Source organism: Clinocottus analis, unplaced genomic scaffold (genome assembly GCF_023055335.1).
Source record: "Clinocottus analis isolate CAN_PGR_092001 unplaced genomic scaffold, fCliAna1.0.p SCAF_2, whole genome shotgun sequence".
Lineage (NCBI taxonomy): Eukaryota > Metazoa > Chordata > Actinopteri > Perciformes > Cottidae > Clinocottus > Clinocottus analis.
The window spans coordinates 18594776-18607923 of NW_027175931.1; the positions used below are offsets into that span (position 1 = coordinate 18594776).

A 13148-nucleotide genomic window follows, 5' to 3' on the forward strand; every position below is an offset into this window, starting at 1 on the left:
GCATCGACCCGCTATATGACCCTAATGACCCTAATGACCGAATAGTTATAGCCATCAAGAGAAAATTACCTGTCAAAGTGCTTTCAAACGGCATTCACATTAAAATTCATGATTCAGTGATGCGGCACCCAAACAAGACTTTGGAGGATTCAAGAAGGCACGCGGCCTTCGGTTCTGACGAGAGCAACGAGGAGTGGCTGGGTCATATAAGCCTGATAATGAATGCCTCTGCAGCTTGAGGCTTGAGCATTGTTGGGGCTAACCCTGCAGTAATCTGCTGCCCACTAGGCCCTAGGCTGTCAGAGGGGCATTCATTTAGAGAGCATTACAATGCCACAGGGGCATCGCATTAGCTGCAGTGCTGAGTGTGATGGTTTACTCGTACTTAATGAAGTGAGGAAATAATTACAGCCCCACTCTGACCTGCAGCACACTTCCATTTCAGCCTTGTCACAGGGGAGCCCGGCTAGACTTAGGGAGGGCAAAACACGGTTGTTCCACAGTTAATGATCACCAGTACACACATATGTGGCCTCTTGATAGATGTTAACCCCGTGTAACACACACCCACCCACCCAAAGATCCGCCGACATAAAAATGAAGTACTAAGATGGGTAACTGGCCAATGCGCACGCAGGCATTCAATTTGACATTCGATGTCTAGTGACTGCGGTGAGCGAGCAGGCTGTTTGAAAAACACGCTGACTGTTCGAGAAGAGCAAGTAGCATGAAGATCGTAACAGCAACGGTGATATTGTGATGAGGATGCATTCAAAATGAATGCCTTTCATTCAGGAACTGTGCCTTTCTTGCTGTTTTGCTGCAGAATTCATCAGATGGTGAAAAGCAGTGTCTGACAATTCATTTTCAAACACTTAAAAAAACGCAAATGTCTGAAGAGATTGTCGGTTGTAAAACACTGTCGGTCTAAAAAAAAAAAGAAATCCATCAGTGTGCCTCCTGTTAGCTGTTAGCTATAGCCTAGGTGATTTGACTTTGCTCTAAAAAGCTCCTCAAACATAAACGTGACACACAGCAAATTAGTTAATTCCAACCATCTTTAGTTTTTGTGGAGTGAGGTGATCAGCGGTTACGCTCCCAGAACAATGCCATCTTGTTCACATTAAGCGCTCTGCTGTCAGCATGCAATCACAAGGACTGCATCGCAGCACCGGGCCACATTTGTAAGGTCAATGAGGGCGTTTCCAAGTGCACCTGCGTAAAAGAGTTTGGCGGCGCAGGAATTGGAGGGGTGTGATGATGAGTCATTATCCTCTCAGACAGTCCCAATAATTATCTCATTCATATCACAGTGCTGCGTTGCAAAAATGGCCCAGGAAAAGATCGGTGCAGAGCAAATGTGGTAGGTTCGGGCGAAACGTTAAAATCATTATCACTAGACTAAGTTGGATAATGTCCAACCTCTCTCTCTCTCTCTCTCTCTCTCTCTCTCTCTCTCTCTCTCTCTCTCTCTCTCTCTCTCTCTCTCTCTCTCTCTATATATATATATATATATATATACTGAACACTTGTGAACACAAATCAATGTATCTCCTGGTGCAAAATCCATTATGTTTAAGTACTTTATTCACATTTTTATTCCATTTGTATATTTAATCTTCTTCTATTGTTCATTTTGAATTTTGTTTTATTTTCGTTCCACTGTTAATCATGATTTTTAGTGCTACAAATGTTGTGAAGTTTAAAAAACCTAATGTTACCGTGTACAATATGAAAACTAATAGACTTTATTCATGGTCACGCTGTTAAATCTCTTAATCAATACTAAGTCTGGAAAATATGTGAAACGGAACATTTTCCACGGGTTTATTCTTCATTTTTCAAGGTGAGATGTTGTGAATCTGCTGGACACAAGGTGAAAGGTTGCACAGCAACACACACGAGTGTGTTTGCTGGGTTCCAGAGAGAGAAAGGCGAGTGCGCTGTGTGGATTGTGTTGCAAGGACACGTTGTTACATGATTGTGTAGTTAAGAGCTGAGAGAGTGTTGCATTGCTGGCAATGCAACACTTTTATGGTGGTGGCTTTCCTTGGCTTGTGTCCATGAAGCCAGTCGGTAACGGGTGACAGATTACGATTATCTGCACTTTAGAAAAGTCAGATTGAAGCTACCGTCTCATTCAATATGAAGGTTTTACCGCTTGTCTATACTTTTGTAAATTCAGTTTGTTTACTTAATTTCACAATAACTTTGTTCTACCTTGTGTTCATATAATTTAATCATTCTCTCATGTGTAATCACTATCATTACATGCGTTGTCGAATACTCTTTTCACAGTTTCCAGATAAACTACAAAGGTCCACATTGTCAAGCTTTATTGTGACTGATTAGAGGGCAGAAGAGGTACTTCAAAGTTAAATCATGTGGCTGAGTTATGTTTCGTGTGACGCGTCATGACTGCAGTGCTCTCGATGGACAACACTAAAATCACTGCTGATTTTGTGCAAAAAAAAAACCTGAGCACTTAGCACAAGCCTGCCTTGAACTACCCTGTAGTGCATGACAAGGCAGTCCACTCTCATGATGTTGTGCCTCTCATTTGACTTCTGCACCATGAACAATGCCAAAGGGACGGGCAAAGCGGTTTTGAAGGTCAGAAAAATTGCGCCGCTTGCGCTGAGGCACTGTCACGGAAAGGAGTCCATAATTCGACTTCTAGTATCAATTAGTTTCCGTCATCATGTCGAAACAATTTGAATATGAAAAACGGTTTCCAAAAACTTGTGAAAGTCTAGAATCATGTTTTGAAGATCAGACTCATACAGCCGCTATCGTTGTACAGGCCAAACAAACGCTTGTCAATTATCGGCGTCATCCGAGCCCTGATGAGGAAAACAACTGCAGATCAGGTCGTGGAAGGACTCGCATCTGAATGCAGAGGAGATTTGAGTGTTGCAGCAGAGATGTCAAATCAAACGCTCTTGTGAGCATCAACCACTGATCAGTCCCAGCGCAATCAAGCGTAGCCTCTCTTCTCAGGGTGACATTTTCTTTCAGTCAGTTTCTAACCCGGGTCTTCTGCCTGCCGACACACGGAAAAGCAGCCGCTGATCAAGCTTGTTCAAACCGGCTGCGACGTTAAGACGATGTAGACGCTAACTCGCTCCAGTCAGTACGTCAGTGTGGGACAATTGAGCGGTTGGACTACTTAATTATGCGTTGTGAATTTGTATGATTAAATATGAATAGTACGGTACCGAGAGGGTTTACACACTCTAAAAGTTGTGGCTTTATGAAAAGTTATTAAATTCTGTATTAATCATTTAAAGATAAACCATTAATTAATGAGCTAATTTTAAGGGTTGCCAGGTTGTGGAACATTTTGATGAATTAAAGAGCAAGTGTCATGCTGGAGGAGGATCTTTTTATAACCTGACAACATCCCAGATCCATATTTACTGAAACTAACTTGTTCAAAGTGTTACTGACTGAAGAAGAGTGTGGGATACAGACAAATACTATATACTATACACATTTATTTATTCATGTACTTTCTACATATTGTTGTCATAATCTAAAATCACTCAAAACTTGAAATGGCAGCTTTAATGCTGGGAAAACAACTGTAAAAAGCATAACATTTTAAATTGTTTTGGACAAAGTAAGCTTGTATTAAATGACTAAAAAATAGAAGGTCCATTATTCTTCTTATGTGGTTTCACAACATCACATCCACATGTTAACGAACCTCCTCTTGTAGCAGCGGCAGCAGCCGAACACCGGGCTCCACTACATTCAAATAATATTGCATCTGTCGTTTATGCTAACAAGCATTTTGTCACCTTGTGCGTTGAGTCACTCTCTCAGGCCGAAACCCATCAGTCCCCCACCTGCCAGCATGATAAATGGTTGCAAAACCAATTCGGCTAATTTGAAAGTGTGTTTATATCAGCCGTTACAGCTGTCTTGTCTGCACAGAGACGCAAGACCGACATGATCACAGAGATTCTTTAAAACCAGTGTGAGGTGTTTTTTTCATCTCAATGCGTGCTCCAGCTAATGAATTGTTTAGCACGTCCATAATGAGACGTGATTTGTGTTGCGCGGCTTCAGGAGGACATGACTCTCGAGCTCTCTTTATGTATCCAGTGCCACTATGGATTAGCCCCGCTCAGCATGTCAGTGGCATTTCCCTGGTCTACCCGTCCTGTTGTCTGTCCCTCCCCCTACACAACACTCAACAACTCGTGAACAGAAATTGACTTTGACTCCTGAAGGGAACACTGGAGGCACAGATGGCATTTAGCTTCAGATTCACTCTTGTCTAAATATTCCATCTCTCAACAAGCCAAATGAATCCTCTCCATTCTAATACATATATAATTTGACAACAAGCCCAGAGATATCCGCACTCTGTGTAAATACAATATGACAAAATTGAATATCCTCCATCGCTGTACAATAAGTATGTGATGAATTATTGATGACCCCTAATCATAACTGAGAGGTAATGAGGATTATATACCCCTTTCTGCAACAGCCTACAGCGGACTGGAGGCACTGGAAGGAAGATTAAATGTGCAGATATGAGTTCATAAACATCTTTACCAAGTTTAAAGAAAATAGAAACGGTTCAGGGTTGTTTTCAAACAACTACATAGAATTGAATCAAAAGTTGAGGTGACGCTAAATGTTTACAGTAATCATTCAAGCATCTCTGAAATGAAAATAATTGCCATTAAAGCAAAGGTTTTGTCAAATGTGTGACATAACGTGAGACTGGATAGCAGCTTGCTGCTTTGAATCCATATAGTTTCATCATTTCATGCTGTAGGGAAGCAAACAGCCCAGGAGAACAGACAGAGGGCTTTAGGCATGGTCAAAAAGACAGAGAGAGAGAGCAGTATATGCCAGGCATGATTACTTCCTGTGCTACTCCCTATACATGCCAAAGACATAATCAGTACAACGCACATTAATGTTTTAGTGGAGAACTACACTTTGTTCACAGAGGAAGCCCCTCCAGAGACTAGGACATGGAGGGAAGCGGACAGGCCTGGAGCATGAGGAGTAAACTGAGGGAGGCTGTTATTCGACCGACCTGTCACTTCTTCCTCCCCTTTCATCCATCTGATGGAGGCGGCCGGCTTGCTGCCCATGGCTGTGCAGGTGAGCTCCGTCTCGTTCCCCTCGCTGACCACATCCTCGCGGCTCTCGATGATCGGGTTGCCTGGCGGGACTGAGCAACGGGAAGCGTCAGAAACACACCGGCGCCACAAAATGTGCACACACTTTATAACATGTGGATTTGTGTTTCTGGCATTTAATTAAGATCAGTGTGAGTTTGTGTCAATAGTTCACACTCACTGGAGCAGCAATTATTCCAACAGAAACTTCATACATCTCAATTTAATTGACAATAAGTAGATACTTTCAAATTAGTATCATAAAAGGACACACGTTCAGTTAAATTGTTACAAACGGGGATCTCATGTGTGAAATGATGGCATATAGCTTATTTATACGAAATAGAAAATGTGTCGGGTACGCATTGGTCCCTTCTGTTAACTGTAACACGTCGGTCCATTTCCCCGGTCCTGACAACACCTGCTGGATGTTGTTGAAGTTGTTAAAGTTGCTGGGAGGAAAACAACAACCTGGTAATTGAGTTACGAACGAGGGCCGCTGGCTCATGCAACAGCATGGAGATGTTTGCACCCGACCACCAGTTCATGTTTCCCTGAGAATGAGTAACGTCCTGCTTTCAGATGCATGGATCTGAATTGTCATTTTCTATAGGGATTAGAATAAAGTGACCACATTTAGTTCAAAGTTAAGTTACTCTCTAAGTTGGTAATAAAGTAAAGTATTGCATAAAAAAAGGCACTAGATGAAAAGTCAGGGGATCAATAGACCACTATTCACATGAACTCATCGTTACTATATATCTGTATAGCAGGTTCACTTAAAGATCAGATCCTCTTAAGTGAGACTGCCCCTTCCCTTTAACTAGGAGGTGGCAAGCAAGACTAAAGGAGTTGTAGCATTTATTGACTGACAAAAAAACAGGAAGCACCATGAGTCACGCATCAGATATGAATTACTCACGCATGAGTTTCATTTCATACATTATTGTAAAGCGTTACTCAACATTCTATGCCAAAGTTATGCAAGTACATGTGATCCTATTGATATGAAACATACACAGAATAGGATCAGGCACAATCCTTTCTTGCATAAATCATCGCACAAACTTGCTAAACTGTAGTTACTTGAAAGCAAAAAGTCAGCAGGGTGTTCATTTCAAGGACTCTTCAACCCTTGGTTCAGAAAATACTGCAGCTAGGCTTCAATTGTACAACTAGAGTAATTACTTTAAAGTGCTTTTAATTCCTTTCAGTCCCTCAGGATGTCTGCATGTATAATAAAGCTTAACTGGAGTCATTTCACTCCAAAGCATCAAAGTGTAGCACAGCTGAGTCTCAATAGGGAATCGTTTGGAGCAGCCAAGTCAACATTCACCAGGATTCACAGAGTCACAGCTGCCAAAACCGACGTGGTCTGAGCCATCAGTTTCAGCATCTGCTCCTTTCCGATATGCTGTTGAGCACCGCGAGAGCCTAATTGGCTGACATTTTGTTTCAGTTGCAAAGATAACAGGATCAAAGATTACTATGATTCCATATTCACCATCTATAAATGAGGAGAGATACAATCCAAAATGTGTGCGTGGATGGGGTGGGTTTGTGCGCGTGTGCGGTTCACACACGCACCCTCACACCTTACCCAGGACAGTGATGTCCGCGTAGGCTTCCTGAGGAGGATCTGTGTAGAGCTGGCAGACATAGCGTCCCTCATCCGAGAGTGACACATTGGACAGAGACACCCGCAGTTCGTTGTCAGAGAAATTCACCAGCTGGAACCGGCTGTCCTTCAGAGCTGTGGGGATACATGTGAGACAGAGACAGTGAGGATACAGAGGAACAGGGACACAAACGTGAGACACGGGGGTGAGAAAGGAAGAGGGGAGGAAGGAAGACAAAGGAGACGCAGGGAGGAAATGAGATCGAGAGTAGCGGGAGGGGGAGAGTTGGATGGCGGGGGATGAGCGCTGCCCTTTGTGGGCTTTCTCCTTAATTGAGTAAAAGAAAAGTGAGCTTCAAAATGATTCATACAAGTTGATTTATAAAGTAGCTTTACAGTCCACGGAGCACTTGCACAGACAGGACTGTGAAGAGTGCTCATGAGGACTCCTAACAAGCTAGGAACTCTCAGAAAGGGGCTGCTGCTGGTCATGGATGGATGCGTCAAACTCACATAGCCCAGAAAAAGGGAGAGGCATTCAAACATACATAATGAATAAAATCACAGTGCGGAGGTAGAGAGGATCGGGGGCCTGCAACTCCAAATCAGAAGTAGCTGGGAATCTGTATACTAATGCCAGTAAAAAATGGCTGAATTTTTATTTAATGTCGTCAAACTAGGTTAGCCATCTCTCTTTGAGTTTTCACTCTGCTTTTCATTTGGGTCAGCTCTCATCCCTAAGAAGCGCTCTTAAACATCAGCTTTGGTTGATTTGATTGGGAGCCCTTTTGATGTTTTTCGACCTGACTTCTTTATCAAGTCCTCTCTGCATCTGTCGAGCTAACGAAATCCATTCAGCCCCCTTTTGAAAGCACGGGGAGTTTGTTATTCCGTTCAGGCGCTACACTTAGCATTATGATCATTACCCGAGGTCTCGGGGCAGTGTCAACATGAAACCTCATACCCCAATATCATTTGAGAGCTCTTTGGAAGTCTCTCCTCAAAGGGAAACAATGACACTGATGCACTTTGAGAGCCGAAGCATCTGCGAGGGAGGGAAGCCCTTCACTTTGGAGACGCTCAATGAAGTTTATACAAGACGGTTATATAACCGGCTGACTGGACATAAAAGCAGTGAACCTCATAGTATTTGTCAGTGTTTAAGGCATATCTTTATCAATATTAATACATACATACTTGTGCAGCATCTCTATTTTAATGCTTATAATAATTGGTCTATAAAATAAATCAGTTTTTTACTCAGAGGACCAACAAAAGAAGAAAATATTCACATTCGAGAAGCTGAAGCTGGTGAATGTTTGGTAGTTCAACAGAACAGTCATTTGGCAGAGTACCACTTTAAACATACAATCTTTGCAATACAACATCAGACAACTCCTGTGGAAAGATGCAGTGAAAGAATAATGCTGTGATGTTGCATCACCATCCATAGAGGTTCACCATGGCTGCTAAAAGCTCCTTCCTTCCATTTCAGATGACAACTCGCACAAATTGGACGTCATTTTGCATACATCTAGCAGAATAAATACCTCATTCCAGCCACACTCGCTCAGCCTCTACACCTATGACACAATTCATCTTTATTTGCTGCAATAGAAATTGGTTTATCTGGCTCTCACTGCTACTGTAGAGCTGTTATCATTCTGGATGCTGTTTGTGTGTAGGTATCTGTTTCTGTGGCTGCCGCTTCACTTGTAGCCGCTGTCCTTGTAGCTCCCGGTGTGCCTCTATGTCGCTGCTGTTTACTTCCCTGTATACAAAGATCTGCCACTGTGTCGGGCGGCCCTGTTGACAGGTAACAATGCCACTGGCTGAGGGGGGTCCTCAAAGAACCTTCAGTCCTTCAGGAACCAAGTCTAGAATAGCATTGCCATGGAGTTCACGAGACCCCGTCACGAGTAACACAAACATACAGCAGTGGCCCGGTAATCTTTAAGCCGCCTGTCTGAAATCTGACACACATTCAGAACTTATTGGGGGAAAAACTTTTGCGTTTTGTAATTGTCAATGGATCTGTATTGACTGAGGCGGATACAATTATATGCTGACAGAAGCAGCTTAAGTAAAAAGCAAAGAGAAAAAAAGGTTGTCTTAACCTCGTGGAGAGACTTCCTTAACAGCGCAGAGGGGATATTGATTGTTACCAGGAGCCAATTATTCCTTGTTGCTTTCCTAAACTGACATGATCACAGTTTCCATCAACTCCATGATATGAGAATGAATATTTCTAAGATGTAGAGCATGACATGACCTATGCTTTATATGAATGCCTTCCTCTCTGTCATATTAGCAGGATGCTCTGTGTTTTTTGTACAATTAAGAAGAAGATGTGTACGTAAAGTGACGCGAAAGAAAAAGTGGAACACACTTCTCGCTACCTCGACTTGTGAAATACCAGCTGGGGTGCAACATTGACAGACATGAAGGGTGTTTCTCCTTCACCTTGAATCTTGGCTTGGATCCCAGATACAAACAAGTAAAAAAAGCCGATACAAAAACTTGGTGGGAGTAGCCCATATGCTCATGCATAATCATAACGTTCAATATCCTAATCTAAGAGATTATCGTGAAATCGAACAGTGACAAGGACACAGAAGTATTCTCATTATGGGAGCACTCTGTATTATCTCATATTAATCTTGCCACATTCTGAGCGTAATGACTTGTGTAAAAGAGCCAAAAGGTCAAGGACAGATGGGATCACGTTTAACCGAAAGCTGCAGCTGATCTGTCGTGATATCTGATACCGTTACTGTAAATGTCAAAAGCGGAGCGATCCCTTTAGTACAGGAGGCCATGAACTGTGAAACTGACACAAAAACACACATCTCTTCGGAAAAAAAAACAACCGTCTGGCAGCTCTTCTTCTTGTGAAACACATTCTCAAACTACACAAATGGTTAAATTAGATGTTGTCAATGCAAGGATGTGAGGAATACTCTCTTCAGCCATACATTTGATTTGTAATTGCTAATACAGTCAAGTAGTCACATATTTTCAGCTTAAAGATTAACACTGTGAATTGAAATTTGGATTCGATTGAAACAATTTTAACGATGTGAGTTTAAAGTAAAGCTCAAATAAAAGAGCTGACACATTTTGCAAATTTAAACTGCCTAGGAAGGTCTGCTTGTCACTCATCACAGCAACTTGCATAAGGAAGGAGCAAATGAATGTGAACAAATGAATTACCTGTTAGTTTGAATTCATTTGCACATATTTATTGAAAAGAGTGACCACTCTAATGCATTACTAGATTAACTTTAATGATTAAGCTTTTTAGGGCCAAATGGACATCATAACATATTCAGGCAATCACTTCATTATTCTTTTTAAATTTGGTTCATTCACATTCCAGATCTTTGAGTCTCGATATCTTCACTGACATTGAGCCGTTATGAACTACGTCCTCAACTAAGTAAACAGGATGTAAAAAGATTTCAAACTGAATTTTCTTTTAAAGTCAAGGTATTCTTTTGGTGATACAAAAATATTAGAATTAGAGGCAAACGCTTTTCTTTTTCGAGTATTCCCGATGCGTTTGCATTTTTCATGCCTACTTTGCAAGATTTCAAGAAACATGGTTGAAATTGTGTTCGAGGCACGAGCACTCACGTCTAACATCTCTGAAGTAGATGGTCTGCCTGTTGGGGTTCAGCAGCTGGATGACCGAGTCGTCGTTGTCCTTCATTCTGCAGCTGATGGTGGCCATTTCCCCCTCGATCACCGACACGTTGTCGGTCGCCAGGTTCTGACCATCGACTTCACGACACGGACAAAAAAAAGTACAGCTTACTATCAGATGGGAGGCAATCATTCCTGTCTGGATATTTACATGTTATGAAATACTTCAATTTCTACAGGGACCGCATGTAAACACACGCACAATGTAAAGATGTGTGAACAGGCCGCGTGGATTGTTTGGTTGCAGCCATACCTAATCCTTCTAATATGAGAGCCATGTGCAATGTTTGTCACTATTGATCTCCCGGCTCAGAGTGGGCCCTGTGAGTCAGTGCCAGATGGGCTGTAAGCTCTGCTGCCCACGAAGGTAAGGAGAGAGGAGAGGGTTGGAAGGAAAAAAAGAGAAAAAGAAAGAGTGTAAGAAAATGGCAAGTAGTAGAGATGGGCTGGGTGGAGGAAGAGAGGGGGAGTTAAACAGCGAGGGAAGAGAGATACGAGCTGGATGCTGTTTATGGTTGAGCTTTATCAGAGCCCTCCATCTGAGGTTCCATGCGACCAATGTGCGCTCCGTGTGCTCAGCTGCTCTGTATCTCAGGGAATAAAAGTGCTGCGAGCGTCTGAGTCACTCTGCCTGCATGTTGGCATTGTTGCCACAGACAGGACCTGGACCTTGTCATCGTAACTTACACCTCACACTAAATCCCCACACAAAAAGCCCGGCTACGTTTCCTTCCCCTCCGACCCCCCAGACTTTCAAAAAGAGGGACCGAAGAAGGGAATGAGGAGTCACCTTGTGCTATATTTATCGGGCAGGAGCCAAATTGGTGAATGCGTTCTAATGCCTCAGACCAACCACAGCCCCGAGGAAACATCAGAAGCACATTTGCATGCCCAAGTTGTCAGACACCTCTATTGCATTCTGACATTTACAAAGTGGAGGAGAAAAAAACACCTGCGTTTTCAGATAGGGATAATGGGAATAGACAACCAAACTAACATGATTCAAAATGAACTCTGTGAATGCAGCAACCAATAAGAAATTAACCTCATGTGGAGAAAAAGCTCCTCAGACCTGTCTGATGCAATGAACCACCCATTTCATTTCACTCTGCTGCCAGCGATCAGCTTTAGGATATAAGGAAGGTAATGGGTATAAACAGACACACATTATGTCCAAAAAGTACACATTGCAGTCCATTAAAGGTTTTTAATGTGGTTTATATATACAACTTTATTATGGACATTGACATAATCTATGTTAAATAGTGAAAACGTTCACAGACATGAACCAAAATAAATCGCAGAACAGAAGGTAAATGTTTCTGATCCTGGTTCAGTGTGTATCGTAGACCAGGGACTACCTCCGAACAGCCTCTAGGGGCCGAGAGGCCAGCAGTGAATATGTACATTTAAAAATGTTTATATTGGCAAAGTTTAAATGGACCAGCGGTGGTGGTGGTGGTGCATATCGTTTCCTAAATAAACGCAAAACATTTAGTTATTATAACAGATAAAAAGCCCTTTTTCTTACATCCCGAGTCTGGATACTCGTAAATTCCCCGTCAAACAGTCTGAATTCATGTTGACTTGTAATTGCAACAGTAAGACCACACGCCGATTGAATAAGTTAATGTCAAATGAAAAACTATTGCCGAACAACAACATAGATGATACAGCAAAAGCCCAATATGCGGCCAATGTCAACGTTCTTTTCTTGCACTCTCTGTGCTTGGCATCAACAGTATGCTTAAAGCTGGAGAAGGACATTTTTTGGAAAGATCCTAATCCTGAAGTTCTCCCACCAGACAAGGATGGGCCTATGCACATGCTTCATATAACCTGTAGGGGTGCGTGTCATTCATTTCAAACATCAACCCGATTGTGACAGTGATGCCAATGCTGTTAATCCTGTGAGAATAACCTCTGTGTCTTCTTTGTAAAAGCCAGGTTGCTGAGCAGCAGCTGTGAGCCTTTGGCTAGAGTTTGCTGAAAGCTATAAACTATCAGCGACAATTAATCTTCATCACGCTTCTCCGATATTGACACATGCTTTGTCATGTTTATTGTGAGACTCACTTTTAGACATTTTTAATAGTTCTGTCTTTGTTTTGTGGGTTGCTTTGCAGTGTAAGCGGTTTCTTTCATTGCTAAAAGAGCTTTTTTTTTAAAAATCAGGAACCGTTGAATCAGGATTTTTGCCATCTGACGTACATTTGCATTTGTTGAACCGCTAATAAGATTGCCTTCCTTTCTGAAATGACCTGTGATGGGCCAAAGTCTCTTGTCACCAGGTTAAACTTAGCTGGGTGGCTAACTTAACTGGCTAAGTTAACAGCTGCGGCCTCCTATGAAAGTTAAAGCAGAATTATGGTCAACCTATTTCTCAGCGGGCTATTGCTGCTTTATACTTAATATTTGTTAAAACTAACTTAATCATGTATAACTTGTTAAATTACCGTTTGACAGACCCATGCTAGCAATTTCCCTCTCCTACGCTAAGCTAACCATCAGCTGACTCTACTCTAGTTTAGGGTTCCCATATTTTTCAGCTTGAAACCTAGACAATCCTGGACAAACCAGGACATCTGGTCATCGTATTCATATATTTACAGACACTAAAGTTATATTGTTCTTCTTATTTCAGTCTCGGCTAGAATGGAATAATATTCTGTGCATTT

At 42.1% G+C, this 13148-nt stretch overlaps 1 protein-coding gene across 2 annotated transcripts in view; it reads right to left on the reverse strand.

The window, feature by feature from the left end:
* The window catches only part of cadm1b (cell adhesion molecule 1b), a 127941-nt gene that overhangs the window by 21692 nt on the left and 93101 nt on the right, over positions 1 to 13148 (reverse strand). For both annotated transcript variants that reach the window (XM_068585457.1, XM_068585456.1), the window contains exons 3-5: positions 10402 to 10548; positions 6748 to 6900; positions 5063 to 5200 (exon numbers count right to left, since the gene is read on the reverse strand). In XM_068585457.1, coding sequence (XP_068441558.1) covers positions 5063 to 5200; positions 6748 to 6900; positions 10402 to 10548 — 438 coding nt within the window. The remainder of the gene's footprint in view (positions 1 to 5062; positions 5201 to 6747; positions 6901 to 10401; positions 10549 to 13148) is intronic.